The sequence below is a fragment of the Oratosquilla oratoria genome, chromosome 5 (assembly GCF_046742065.1).
Source record: "Oratosquilla oratoria isolate Oo_2021 chromosome 5, ASM4674206v1, whole genome shotgun sequence".
Lineage (NCBI taxonomy): Eukaryota > Metazoa > Arthropoda > Malacostraca > Stomatopoda > Squillidae > Oratosquilla > Oratosquilla oratoria.
The window spans coordinates 29271003-29285595 of NC_134781.1; the positions used below are offsets into that span (position 1 = coordinate 29271003).

The 14593-nt window shown below is 42.2% G+C and overlaps 1 protein-coding gene across 1 annotated transcript in view; it reads right to left on the reverse strand.

Moving 5' to 3' along the window:
- LOC143025424 (kinetochore-associated protein 1-like) overlaps positions 1–14593 on the reverse strand; it is a 159485-nt gene that overhangs the window by 69352 nt on the left and 75540 nt on the right. The window contains 2 exon segments of the mRNA XM_076185081.1: positions 9535–9669; positions 10304–10424. Coding sequence (XP_076041196.1) covers positions 9535–9669; positions 10304–10424 — 256 coding nt within the window.

Sequence of the window (14593 nt, forward strand, 5' to 3'; positions counted from 1 at the left end):
GAGATTTGTATTTCTGAGGTGTCTGGTGTGGGTAAGTCATGCATGTATAGATTAAATAATGTGGGGGATAGAACTGAGCCCTGTGGTACTCCGTTCTTAATGTTTCTGATGTGCGATGATTGGCCATTATATGACACATGAGCATTCCTGCCTGCCAGATAATTGGCCAGCCATCTTTTGGTGTTATTGTGCATGTCTGTGTTATATATTTTATTTGTTAGGTTGTGGCGTGCATTAGAGGGATGATTTGGTTGTACACCTTGCAGGCTGCCACAATCAGGTACCCATCATTGGTCCCAAAGAATGACTAAGTCTAATGTGACAAATGCCTTGTGATTTTATTCATCTGTTGGTCACATTTTGGCCACTATCTGTCACTGAGATAGTACCAAAGCAGAAAAGAATTGGCCATTAATTGAAACTGTCCCAGCCGCAGCCACCACACAAAGGACACAACACCTCATACTACAATGCCCCACACAAACAACCCCTAGACAACAACACTATATATCTTCTCTGAGTGACTTGTGGACCTGCCCTGAGGGTGTTGCTAATTATCTGAAGATGACAAGACTTCTGCAAGAGATCAGGGACAATGGATTGATTAACCACATTCTGGCTTGCTTCTATATACTATATGGGAGGTAGCAAAGTCATCTTTGTCATCCTAGCTCCATGAGGAGTTAGGATGAGACGAAAATAAGGGTGGTGGATGAGAGTGGAATGGATGAGATAGATGAGAGTGGGTGCATGCCTTTGACTTGGCTACCATACTTATAAAGGGAATGAGGTCCTTAGTATATAGAGAAATGGATAGCCAAGTTGAAGGCACTGTAAGAGGCTGGTAGAGAGACGTTGGTAGAAAGAGGGAAGATGGTAAGGGTTTAATTTTTATGGATCAGTTACTTGTAAAAAGCACAATTCATAGGCAAAGGTTTACACAATCTCAATCTCCACCTCAAGTCATGAAAATGGCCAGGAGTCTATATGAAGTGTTTTGCAATTTACTTGTAATTGATGTGAGTTATGCAGTGATTCGAGATTGCTAAGTAAACAATATTGCATATAGATTTGTAACAACAAATCTGATTGGGGAGAGGGTGTAGGAGAAAATACAATTGGTTCAGGATTGTAAGATCTCACTCTTTTGGGGAAGACCTTAAATATAAAGTTAAGTTCATTGGACTAAAGAAATCACTACATCATTGCAAAAATCATCTTAAACCTGTTTGCAACTACCTTTCCCTACCTATCCTCCTTCACATTTAGCAACTCCCTAAAATACTCTGCCCATCTTCCTCTTACTTCCACCTCTTCCATTATCATCTCTCTATCTGCACCTATTACCTTTTCTTCTCTACTTGATTCACCTCTTCCTCTTAATTTCTTTCAAAAAAAAATTTGATTACTTTCATATTTTGTTACTCTTACCCCATTTCACATCTGCTCTCCTCTTTGCCTCATTTATCTTATGCTTTACTTCTCTTTTCTTTGTATCTCTCACATGATTCCCTCATCCTATTTTGTAGCCACTCTGTGAAAGCTCACTTCTCTTCTACAAACTTCTTTGCATCACCATCCCACCACTCACTACCCTCCCTTCTATTTCCTCCCATCCTCCTTGTTCCACACACCATCTTTGCACACCTTGCGACTCCTTGAACAATCCCCATTCCTCCTCAACTCATAGTTCTGCTGGAGAGCTTCTAGAACGATGTAGTCTCCTTTCTACCTACATCTACCAGCTCTCACCCACAAGACGAGTATGCACATACACATGCACATGCATTGCACCACACCAGTGTAAGATGGTAGTCAAGACCTGACGTACACCAAGGGTCAAGCATTGCGGTCAAGTCTATTGTCCCGAGACTCCAAATGATTGGGGTCATGACCTCAGACACGCACAGCTGTCACCAAATCCTTGATTCCTGCTACCGAAGATATTGCTACTTCGACAATAGATTTCCACAAGGTTAATATTCTCACCAGTCCACATTCGGACAAACACATATAAATGATAAAAAGTGATGCATCACCATTTCTTGTTACCCCTGTATGATATGATGATGATGATATGGTTCAACGTCACAAACTCCTCCCATCAGAAGGCTAGGATGGTGCCATTAAAAGAGGACTTTGTAGTGTGGAATTTCATGAACCATGCCCTTAGTTTAACTTCGCCGGTGGCAGGATTCGAACCGCCATCCCCTCGACCTTCGCCTCAAAGAATGATGCCCTAACCCACTCAGCCAGCCTGTATGTAAATTAAATAATTTTGATGTCTAGTCTCGCTGGAAACAGCGACCATGTAAATATTTTCCCTTGTCAGCAACCTTGCCGGATTGATGTATATAATGAACAGTTCCTCTTCGGAGAGCGAGAGATATTCACTCGAATAAAGACAAATACCAAGGCTTGTTTTCCACGCCTCCAGAGAAGCCGCTCCACTCTAACACTACCCATATGTTGTGAACAATACCATCCACCATATCTGGTGAACAGCAGTGGGATCCAAAAACATTTTTCAGGTGGACCACACTGGGATACTAAGAACAATTCAAGCATCATTCCAGAGTAGCGGAGAAGAGTAATTACAACGGCACCTGCAACGAGACAAAGGCCCATCCACTTCACTGTAAACTCAACCCAGCGCAACCGGACAAAATCCACTCCGCCATCACGCTGAACACTAGCTACGTTCCAGGACGTTACCAAGGCGAGCAACGGGCATCACCTCACTACTCCACGACTACACACAACTTAGTCTCAACCCAAGCACCACATCCATCAGACAGAATCTATCAACTTGCCCAGCAACAGTGAACCAGCAGCCAGAGACAACACAACCCCCAGGACCATCCTTGCCTCTGTGCCCAACTTCCAGCGCTCTTGGACAAAATCCCACAACAAAGGACGCCATCAGTTTCCTCAACCCACCTATTACGCTCCACCTATGCCCATCGCTCTACGTGGGACATCGTCTCCATTCTCCAACGGAAGAATCGCTCCCCACTTCTACCATTCGGTTCAGCACATACGAAAAACTGAAGTCCACACCAAACTAACCATACCTATCTCCACCTGCCTGTACTTATTCTCTCCCTATTTTCCAGATCACACTTCAACATCTTACCAAATCCATCGGTCTATTCCCATTCACCCACCTCTACGAGACCACTTCACCATTGCATCTAATCCATCAGTCTGTAAGTAGATACTTCAATTTTTGGGCCAAAGCTTAGTTCCGTCAGTAGTCCGAGTTCCCAAAGTGAAGGCATTTATGCGATTTTTTTTTTTTTCCGAGCCTTATTTTTTTCAAGTGATTTTTTTCATTTTAAAGGACAAAAGTGTGCATGAAAACTCCCCACTCCCAAACCTCACACTCCTACAACACACATTCCAAGATGGCAACCCCCACAAAAATAACACAGATTACACAGTCAACCACTCAGACAACCAATGCTCTGCTACAAATTTACTCACACTCATTAAACACTATCACACTCTTCCGAAATTTGACAGACATAATGTAGCTCTTCACACTCTGTTAGATGACGTAAATTCAGAAATACAACGTACACAAATCAAGGACGACAAAACAAAGATGGCAGTTCTCAAATCACGCATTGATTTCAATAACATTTTAGCCAGTGACATTGTACAATCAGACGCCTTCATTCAAACACATACGACCAGTTCATAGAACAGTTCAGGAAATCATTCGCAGAATTCAAACATTTAGGCTCTCTCTCTCCCCTATACACGCTCGCTAAGACCTTTAACACAGGCCCTTACAACACCAAGGAATGAGTGGTCAAGATCGCAAGCGATTTCAAACAGGAGCTCAAAGCCACACTCACATCCTCTCCCTGTGTTAAAAATGACAAAATGACCTTAGACAATGTACTCTCACTCTTTGGTTACCTCAGACTGATATCACAACTTCACCCAGAAACACTGCAGAAAACAGCCACCATACCTTTCCCTCCAGACTCAACACTCGTAGACTTTTCTAGAAAGTTTTCAGACACGACCATGGCAAAAACACAGATCTAACAACAAAACATCCCCATCACACAGACATCCACAGTAGCACAAATCTCACAAGTAAACTACACCAGAGGCAGGTGAATGTCATGCACACAATCACGAAAGCAATCCCTCTCAAGAACACCCTTCTTTTGCACAATCTGCAACAAACCTGGACATAGCACAAGCAGGTGTTATTACAGAAAACCAACAACCTTCTGCCAATACCACGGCCCATGTTTCCATGACACAAAACAATGCAGTTTTCTAAAATCACAAAACCAGACTTCATATGCGTCTCCTCAACACTCGACTAGCGGGAACACAAACAAAACACGATATGACTATCGTCTCACAGTGACCCACATACATGACCTCATGAGACCCAGTCACCCCCCCTCCTATTGGTACTCAGGATGACAACTTCTCAACAATCCCCTTTATATGACACTTCAAGTCAGTGTCAACGACATCCAACAAGTACTCTTTCTGGATACAGGCTCTCCCTAAGCGTCATGTCAAAACTTGCTTTCAACCAGTTTAGGTTCAGACAGTAGGGTCACGATTCAAGAACCCACAGACATCACATTAGCAAATGTAGACAGTGTTCCCTTCCCCATCAGTGGCAAGATCGACTTAGACATCTCCCTACATGGAAATTGCCCTCCCATTGCCATGATAATATACATAGCCAAAGTTGTATTTCCTGCAGACATTCTTATAGGGTTGACATGGATGCAAGACAATCACATTACTATCTACCCTGCTAAACACGATATTGTCTATCATAACCACTTCATACCTGATCTGAAAACAACACGCATGCCCAAACACCAAATACGCATGTCACAAACATTTATGTGGCCAAGCAACAGCACGCACCAACAGATGAAACAAACACACGTGACACATGCAGCAGACATGCCTACTACCACCACTCACCCAAGTACCTCAACACACACACGTAACAGACGCAAACTGTTATCACATAGGTCAAAGTCTGCTCGCAGACAAAAGAAACATGACGTCTCCACAGATATCCCTGAGCTCACCTTAGAATACACAACCGTCTCGTAAATCTCTCACTCTCACAAAAACTCATGCAGTCGTAATCAGTGACAAAACACTGTATCCATGCGAGTACACAAAGCTCCAAGTTCGTGTTTTCCAAGCTCCGAACTTAGAAGTCTTCTGCATCACGGACACTTGCCGCGTATCTGTTGTTTCTCTCCTATCCGCCATAACAAACACATCAAACAAAGCGCATACAACCATCATAGTGGCAAACAACACAAATGCACCTCTCCTCCCTAACAAAGGCACAAACATTTGTGATTTTACCATATACCCAGCTCCAGTACACATACTCGAGCAGGACAAGATACCTGACATATGCACCATCAACACCAGACAATGGAACACACAAACCACTGGAGAACAGAACACGCAGCAACCCATCCAAGCAGCTCACATAAACAACAAACTTTCCAGAAGCACAAACAGATCTCCTTATGCTCACGAACTCATACAGGCACACCATTACACTTCCTGGCAAACCACTAGATCTCACAAAAATAATACATCACATACCCCTTCAACAGCATGCTAAACCACTGTATATACCAGCATACCGGCTGCCACATAGCAAACGCAACATTGTTGACAACATTATTACAGACATGCTCGCCCAAGACATAGAGCCAAGTTTGTCCCCTTGGAATTTCCCCCTCTTCATTGTTCCTAAACATGACAGCTCCTTTCACCCTGTTGTAGACTTTTGTGAGCTCAATAAACTCACTATTCCTGAAAGATATCCTATACCTCATTTGCAAGACACATTATACTCTATAGGTGAACACAACACTGTTTTTTCCACTCTCGACCTCATGTCGGGGTATTTCCAAATACCTCTCGATGATGACTCAAAGCCATTAGCCTTTAGTACCAACACGGGCAACTACCACTTCAAAAGATTGGCCATGGGGCTTATCTCTGCTCCCTCCATGTTTTCTAGATTGATGTACAAGGTCCTAGAAGGACTCATAGGGAAAACAGTTTTCATTTACTTGGACGACATAATCACTGCCTCAAAGTCACTCACAGAACACCTTTCCACATTTGAAACTGTCCTCTCAAGGCTAGCTGCAGCAGGTCTCAAACTAAAACTCAATGTTCCTTCCTCAAAAGGGAAATATGTTTCCTAGGACACTTCATCAACTCTCAAGGTGTCATCACCTCTCAGGACAAAGTTAAGGCTGTCCTAGACTTTCCATGCCCTACCTCCACCGAAAACATCAAGTCATTCTTGGGTTTATCAGGTTTCTAAAGGTGTTTCATTGAGGGCTATGCTCACATTGCAGCCCCATTAACAGCCCTTCTCAAAAAGGATACATCCTTTAACTGGATGCCTGAACACCACACAACTTTCCACAACTTAAAACAACCTCTCACAATTGCCCCTGTCCTTGCATTTCCAAATTTCCCAAAACTTTTCACACTTTGTACGGATGCTTCCTACACAGGACTCGGTGCACTACTGATGCAACAGCACGAGTCAAAATTTAGACCAATAGCATACACTAGCAGCGCACTGAACAAGCACGAACAAAACTATTCAAAGCTCTTAAGAACATAAGAACATAAGAAATAAAGGAGACTGCAAAAGACCATAAGGCCTACACTAGGCAGCTCCGTATCCATCACCACCTGTCATCCCCATCCATAAAGTTGTCTAATCGTTTTTTAAAACAACTGATAGTTTCAGCGCTTACTACATGGTTACTAAGTTGATTCCATTCATCGACCACCCTATTAGTAAACCAATTCTTGCCCATTTCCTTCTTAAATCTAAATTTGTCCAGTTTATACCCATTACTGCGAGTCCTGCTCTGTTGTGTTATTATGATGACCTTGTTTGCATCACCCTCTTGTTGTCATATATGCCCTCAAACACTTTAAAGATATCATACTTGGATGAAATACATGTATACACAGACCATCAACCCATTCTCCACCTTTTCAAAGGAAAGAACCTCACCGGAAAACTCACCAGATGGTTCCTCACCATACAAGAATTCATGCCTTCATTCCACTACATGCAAGCACGGTAGCCAATGCCCTTAGTAGACACACAGCAATTATATGGCAGGAAGCACAGCCGCTTGACATTACGCAAGAGTGCATCATCGCCGCTAAAGCAACAGACCCCTTTGGAGAAGAATCATTCATTATCTCACCTCATGTGACACTACCAATATAGACGACTTTCCTCCCAACATAGACAATTACTCGATCATAGACCAGGTTCTCTACCACACCACACTACTCACAAACATAAACGAACCAAACCGCAGGATTACACAACTAGTGGTTCCTACGGAACTTGTTCCGGAAGTACTGCAAATTCTTCACGATTCTCCAATAGCAGGGCATTGTGGTAAGGAGAAATGTTTATCACAAGCAAGATTGAAATACTTTTGGCCCACCATGTGCAAAGACATACACGCATACATAGATGGATGTCACTCGTGCATCTCTCATGAAGGTCACATTAGCGGTCACGTACCTATACACAACTATCCAACGCCTTCTAGACCCTTTAAAATCATTGTCATTGATTTACTAAAACTATCACTCACCTCAAATGGGAACCAATACCTCTTCGTCTGCATCGACCATTTCTCATGTTTTTGCATTCTCTCTCCCTATTCTCCTCCTCAACTCCTCATTTCTCACTCTATCCAGCCTAATAACCCCTATCATACTTCTCAGACACCTAATCTCAAATATGTGGATGACAGCACCGTAGGCATCCCCATCAACACCAGGCAGCCTGATTATGCACCACTACAAAACACCCTGAACAACATGACGTGAACAGAAGACAACAATGTCACAATCAACACCAACAAGACCGTGGTGATGCACTTTTGTACCTCCACACAGGCGGTGGCCCCTGCACAACTTTCATTGGGCCCCTACCCACTCCAACTGGTTCAATCCACCAAGATCTTGGGCATCACACTCGACGATCAGTTAAATTGGAAACAACATGTCACCAACATAGTCAGGACAGCATCTTACAAACTATATATGCTGAGCAGGTTAAAATCATTAGGAACACCTACATCAGAGCTACTGGGGGTCTACAAAACCTTCCTACTCCCCACCCTCATGTATGCCTCACCAGCCTGGTCCAGCTCACTCACCCACACACAGAGACAAAAGTTGGAGAAGGTACAAAAGAGAGCGTGCAGGATCATCCTGGGCATGGAGTGCAGCGGTTACGACCTCGCTCTTACCACCCTTATTCTATCTAGGGTGTCCCAGCGGCACGGTGAGGCACTAAAGAAATTTGGGGAAAGCCTGCTTTCCCACCCTAGACACCGTCACTTCCTCCTTCCAATGCTCCACCACGTCACCAAGTATAGAAATAGGCTCATACCGATCAAAGCGCCAAGAACTGACAGCTATAAAAACAGTGCCATCCCATCCATTGTGCAAATAATCAACTCAATGTAAACTTGTACCGTGTATATCCAGAATCAATGTATATATACTCCACGTTTTTATATATTTAATCATCTTTCGAATTTTATTATTGTCAGTGTATTACTGCTATTGAAATAAACCTTCTATTATTATTATTATTTTACATTCAAACTCCTTCTCTCTTCCTCTTATGTTCCATGTTTCTAACCCGAACAGTGCTGTTGGCACAATCACTCCTTCATACAGTCTCCTCTTAGCATCCATTCCCAAATGCCTATTACTCATTACACTTTTTAATCCACCAAGGCATTTACTCGCTTCTCTCAATCTACATTCTACCTCCACCTCCACTCCTTCCTTTCCTGCCACTTTGCACCCAAGTATCTAAAACTATCCACTTCCTCCTGTCGCTCTCCCTTAATCACTTCCATATGGTGACGCCTACATAGGCGGCATGAGGAGCAAGTGGGTACTCTATGATGCCGTCGTCGGCATCTTGATTATATTTATTGTAGTTGTACCTACATAACCTCCATTCTCTCTAAACTGGCTTCATCATATTTTCTACGGTTATCAAAATACACGGGTGAAAGAGAACGAACGATTGAGCACTGACTTTATATTCTATAATGTGATTATTATGACGCATCATCGCACGTCGAGCAGCTAGTGCTGCCAGACGTGCGATGTGCCCTGGAGTGAAGAGGTTAATGCTCACTTCCAGTCTGCTGCCACTTCCACCTCTTGTACATCTCATCACCATACATTTATCTTCAACTTTCTTCTTTCGCACTCTCCCGGATATGCCTTCTACCTTCCTCGCTCTGGCTTGAAACATATATATACAACTCAATCAAGACCTTACTCTGGCCATGGCTCAATACAACTAATAAAAACTAGACATTTAGCAGCTGAATCCACTGACAAAACAACCTTTCAGATTTGTGATTAACCCTCTGGCATTTTGTCACCAGAACATACAGAGGAATACAAATTTAGTTGAAATCTAACCTGAAGAGATGAATAATTCCTGAGATCCACAAAGAACTTCTTGACTTCTTCAGCATCTTCAGAAGTCACATGTTGCTTCAAGCAGTACTCCAGGGTTACACCTCCCAAAGTAAAAGCTCGAGTAAACTCCTTCTCCTGAAAACAATGGCAAATTAATTTCCCTGTTCCATCCACAAAGTTAAGTGTAGCTGGTACTGGTGATCAAGCAGAGGATCAAGAGAGGAACTGAAGATGTTACTGTGAAAGAGAAGTGTGAGTTTGGGAAAGGAATGCACATAGATAACAATCTTGTAGTAAGACATACATGAAAAGTTTTTGGTACCGTTAGGATGTGTTAAGATTTCATGGATTTGGAGAAGGCTTGTGACAGGTTTGATAGACACACATTATGGGAATTGTTGCAGCTATAGGATAGAAGCAAGACTATATAGGTCAATCAGTATCATTCAAAAGTATGGGAGACAAACAAATGGCAGGGTGGTGTGGTAAATACAGAAAACAGCTAAAATTATTATTTTCTAATGTTTTGTCCTTAGCAGGACTTCCAAAGAATTGGCCTGGTAACAGATACCACATGCAACTGCCACACAGAAGACACTGAATATATTATACTATACTGTCCTAAACTCACTATAGACAGCTCCACAAAATTTCCTCATTGAAGTAACTTGTGGGCTGAATTGGATAATGCAACATTCATGGAGACCAGTCTCCCAGAAGAGAAAATTCAAGCAATGGATTGAGTGATTACAAGCCTCCATTAACTGACCTTGGTCCTATGTGCAGGTTTGTTCACGACACAACGATTATGCTGGAGGAGCCTTTTGGCAATAACTGGCTGCAGATCACATGTCACTCCCTGAAGAAGGGAAGCTATCTCTTCAGGCTTTCTGAAAGCAAACATGTAGTTAAATACCATAAAAAGCTACTATTACTATCAGGATTATGCTAACATCTCATCCCTCATTTACTATCAATAGACAGTTTTTTTTCCACTTTATAAGGGAGGTAGCCAAATCAGAGGCACATACATATTCCCACCCTTTTCACTCCTTTCCACCACCCTCTTCATCACTCCTATCTCAGCTCCTCATGGATGATGGGTCATCCATCTGCCAACTGCCCTGGGTCAAACACAATGCAGCAAAACACAGCACATCCACAGCAAGGCTGCTTCACTTAATTGGTGACCCCCCTCTTCATCCCCTCATGCAGAAAAAGAGATGACAGGGAGAAATCCCTTTGGTCTATGTCAAAATATCATTCACAAATATATAAGCACTCCCTACCCCCCAATCCTTTCCTTTTTTACATAAGTGTTATCCACACACAGGTAAATACACACACACACACACACACATATATATATATATGTATACATATGTATTTATATATGTATATAAATATATATGTACATATACATATATATATATATATATATATACAGGCATTTTGAATTTTTTTTTCTTCTAAATTTTACAAAGTCAGTTTTGTTGTACATTTATCTTCCTTCTCTATGTTTCTCGTTTCTTCTCTCAACATTTTGTTCCTTAGGCTCAAACTCCATTAGTATATGGTCACTCCTTCCAATTGGTGTCTTGTACTTTATTTCTTCCACTATTTCAGGCTCAGAAATGAGTATCAAGTCTAGTCTCCATGGTTCTTCATTTTGTCTGTATCTAGTGTTTTCTTTGACCCATTAAATCAATGTGTAATCAATGGTCATATCCAGTAGGACGTTGCCCCAGAGATCCTCTCCACCTTTCATTGTCAATTCTTCCCAATTTATTTCCTTTGCATTAAAGTCACCCATAATTACTATGTTTTCTCCATATTTCAGTGTCTCAGTTAATTCATTCTTTGTGTCTTCTAGTAATTTTGAGTGTTCACTGTCAGTCCAAGTCTTAGTTTTTGAGGGCACATATACAAGTATGAACTTTCTACTTTTCATACTGGTATTTTCGACTTTGTGATCAATTCCACATTTTCCATTCCTTCTGTTGCCTTTATTACATTTAGGCCCTTTCTCGTCAATAGCATGACTCCTCCCCCGTTTGTCCATTCTATTTTTCGACCAAAGGTTGTAACCTTGTCCCACCTTACCTGATTGTATAGGACCTTTAAGTTTTGTCTCCACAATTCTCATTATGTCTGGTTTCTCTATTGACAGTCGTTTAATTCACTTCAGAAATCATGCCATTCATGTTTGTATATGCCACTTTTAATTTTTTCTTTTCTTCTCTTTTTTGGTTGTTTCCTTTTTTATCCACACATTTTTCTATTTTTCACTGTTTGCTAGTTTTGCCACTTTTGATAGTATTTCTTCCGCTATAATTTGAGTTCTTAGTTTGATTTTCATTGGTCTGCAGTTTTTTCTTTTGAGCATGTACCCATCCTATGCACGTCATTGATTTCCTTTTCCGAATTCTGTCCCTCATCTTGAACCTCTTTTAGTATCTCCTTCGCAATTTCTTTCTCTTCTTTTTCTCTTTGTTATTTGTGTACATTGTTTTTCATTGATACCGTAAACCACAATGCATTTCTTTTTGTCCACTGGGTCTCTCACCCAATTTTCCTTATCTTTGATTACCTTAGTCACCGTTTCCTTTGCATTCTCTTCTACCTGCTGCTGTACTATTTCTTTGAACAAGATTTTTTATTTTCACATTCCCGTTTCCATTCATTCTTTACTTCAAGAAGACCAGTCTCTTTGATTGATTCTCCCATTTTTTCCAGTCACTGCTTGTATTTGTTCTCTGAACTCTTTTCTTCGGTTTTTCATTTTTGTTTCTATCCTCATTTTCCCTTCTTCCATTTTCTCTTTTAATCATACATAGTTCACTTTTTACATCATTCAACTCTTATTTCATCGTTGGTTCTACATCAATTTATTGTTCCTTGTGCAAAGCTCTATAATCTATTTTTAGATCTATGAATTCTATGGTTTGAAGTAAAGGTGGGACTTCGTCAAGGATGCGTTATGTCACCCTGGCTGTTCAACTTATACATGGATGGGGTTGTGCGAGAGGTGAATGCTAGGGTAGTGGGTCAGGGATTGGAGATGGTTAAAGAAAATGGAGAAAAGTGGGAGGTGAGCCAGCTGTTGTTTGCGGACGACACTGCGCTTGTGGCAGGGTCGGAGGAGGGATTGAGGAAGCTGGTGACAGAGTTTGGGAGAGTATGTGATAGAAGAAAGCTAAAGATAAATGTGGGTAAAAGTAAGGTGATGAGATGTACAAGGGGTAAAAGTGGCAGTAGACTGGAAGTGAACATTAAGGGAGCGACTGGAGGAAGTGGATAGTTTTAGATACTTGGGTGCAAGTGTAGCAGGAAAAGGTGGAGTGAAGGTGGAGGTAGAATGTAGATTGAGAGAAGCGAGTAAATGCCTTGGTGGATTAAAGAGTGTAATGAGGAATAGACATTTAGGAATGGATGCGAAGAGGAGACTGTATGAAGGAGTGATTGTGCCAACAGCACTGTATGGGGCAGAAACGTGGAACATAAGAGAAGAAGAGAGGAGTAGTTTGAATGTGTTTGAGATGAGGTGTCTGAGAAGTATGGTGGGGGTTACTAGGCTGGATAGAGTGAGAAATGAGGAGGTGAGGAGGAGAACAGGGGTGAAAAAGGAGCTGGGAGATAGGGTTGATGAAAGAATATTAGGATGGTTTGGACACATGGAAAGAATGAGTGAAGAAAGACTAGTAAAAGAGGTATGGAAGGCAGATGTGGAGGGAGTGAACATGAGGGGACGTCCTAGGATGAGGTGGATGGATGGGGTGAAGGGGGCTTTGGGGAAGAGGGGAATGTCTGTTGAGGAAGGAAGGGAGAGGACGGAAGACAGAGGTGAGTGGAGAATGGTTGTATATGGATGATGTTGTGATTGCATGAGGAGGAATGGGCGGGGGGTGGGGGTGGGGTAGTATGTGTGAGTAAATTTTGACGCAACCCGAAGGGATTTCTCCCCGTCCTCTCCTTATATGCAAGGGGGGACGGAGAGGGGGGGTCGCCGATTAAATGAAGCTGCCTTGCTGTGGATGTGCTGTGTCTTGCGACACTGCTTCTGACCCAGGGCGGTGGGCAAGGTGCAGGGATGACCCATCATCCAGGAGGTGCTCAGATGAGAGGGAGGGTGGGAGGGGTGTGGAGTGTATTTAGGGATGAAATGGGTGGGAGTGTTTTTATGCCTTTCCCTTTTTGGCTACCTCCCTTGAAAGGGGGAAAAAGCCTTGGTATATGTATGTATGTATGAATTCTTCTATCAAGTCGTTGATGTCTCGATTCCTTAGTACACTGCTAGCCCTACTTTCTCTATCTGTATCCATAACTTATCCTATTGCTACCCTTTCCCTTTGAAATCCTGAAAAAACATTGCTTTCCCACCTTTGTGAAGTCTTTGGAGCATCGCTTAGATACGTTCTCTTCGGTTTTACACCAGGTGGTGATTCCACTCTACTCATATCCAATCCTCTCTTAGTTGGTTCATTAATTCTTTTATCTTCTTTTCTTTTCTCCATTTTGTGCTATACTATACTTATCCAAAGCTGGATTTTACACCTTACCGGTCACACGATTACATAGCCCTCTCATTCCAAAAACAACAACAAGGCATTTCCTTGATCCAAGCAACAAAGCACTGAGTCAGAGCTCATCCGCTAGACTTCCTTTCCGATGTCAAGTGTGTGTGTGTATTTACCTAGTTGTATCTTATGAGACAGGGAGCTAAGCTTGTGGTGTTCCATCTTTGTATCTCTCCATGTCCAGTTTGCTCTTAACCCCTTCCATACGGTGCCGCACACGTAGGCGTCATGAGGAGCAAGTGGATTCGCGACGCTGCCATATCGGCGTCTTGATTATATTTATTGTAGTCGCCCCTGTGTTTTTACATTCTCCCAAATGCACCCTTAATCCCATTCTCTGTGGTTTTCAAAATTCGCGGGTGAAAGAGAGAACGATCGATATAAGCGGCGACTATATTTTATGATGCGAATATTATTTCGTTACGTCGTACGGCTGGCATTGGCTGCTGCCCGCGAGATTTAAGTCCCGTATTGAAGTGGTT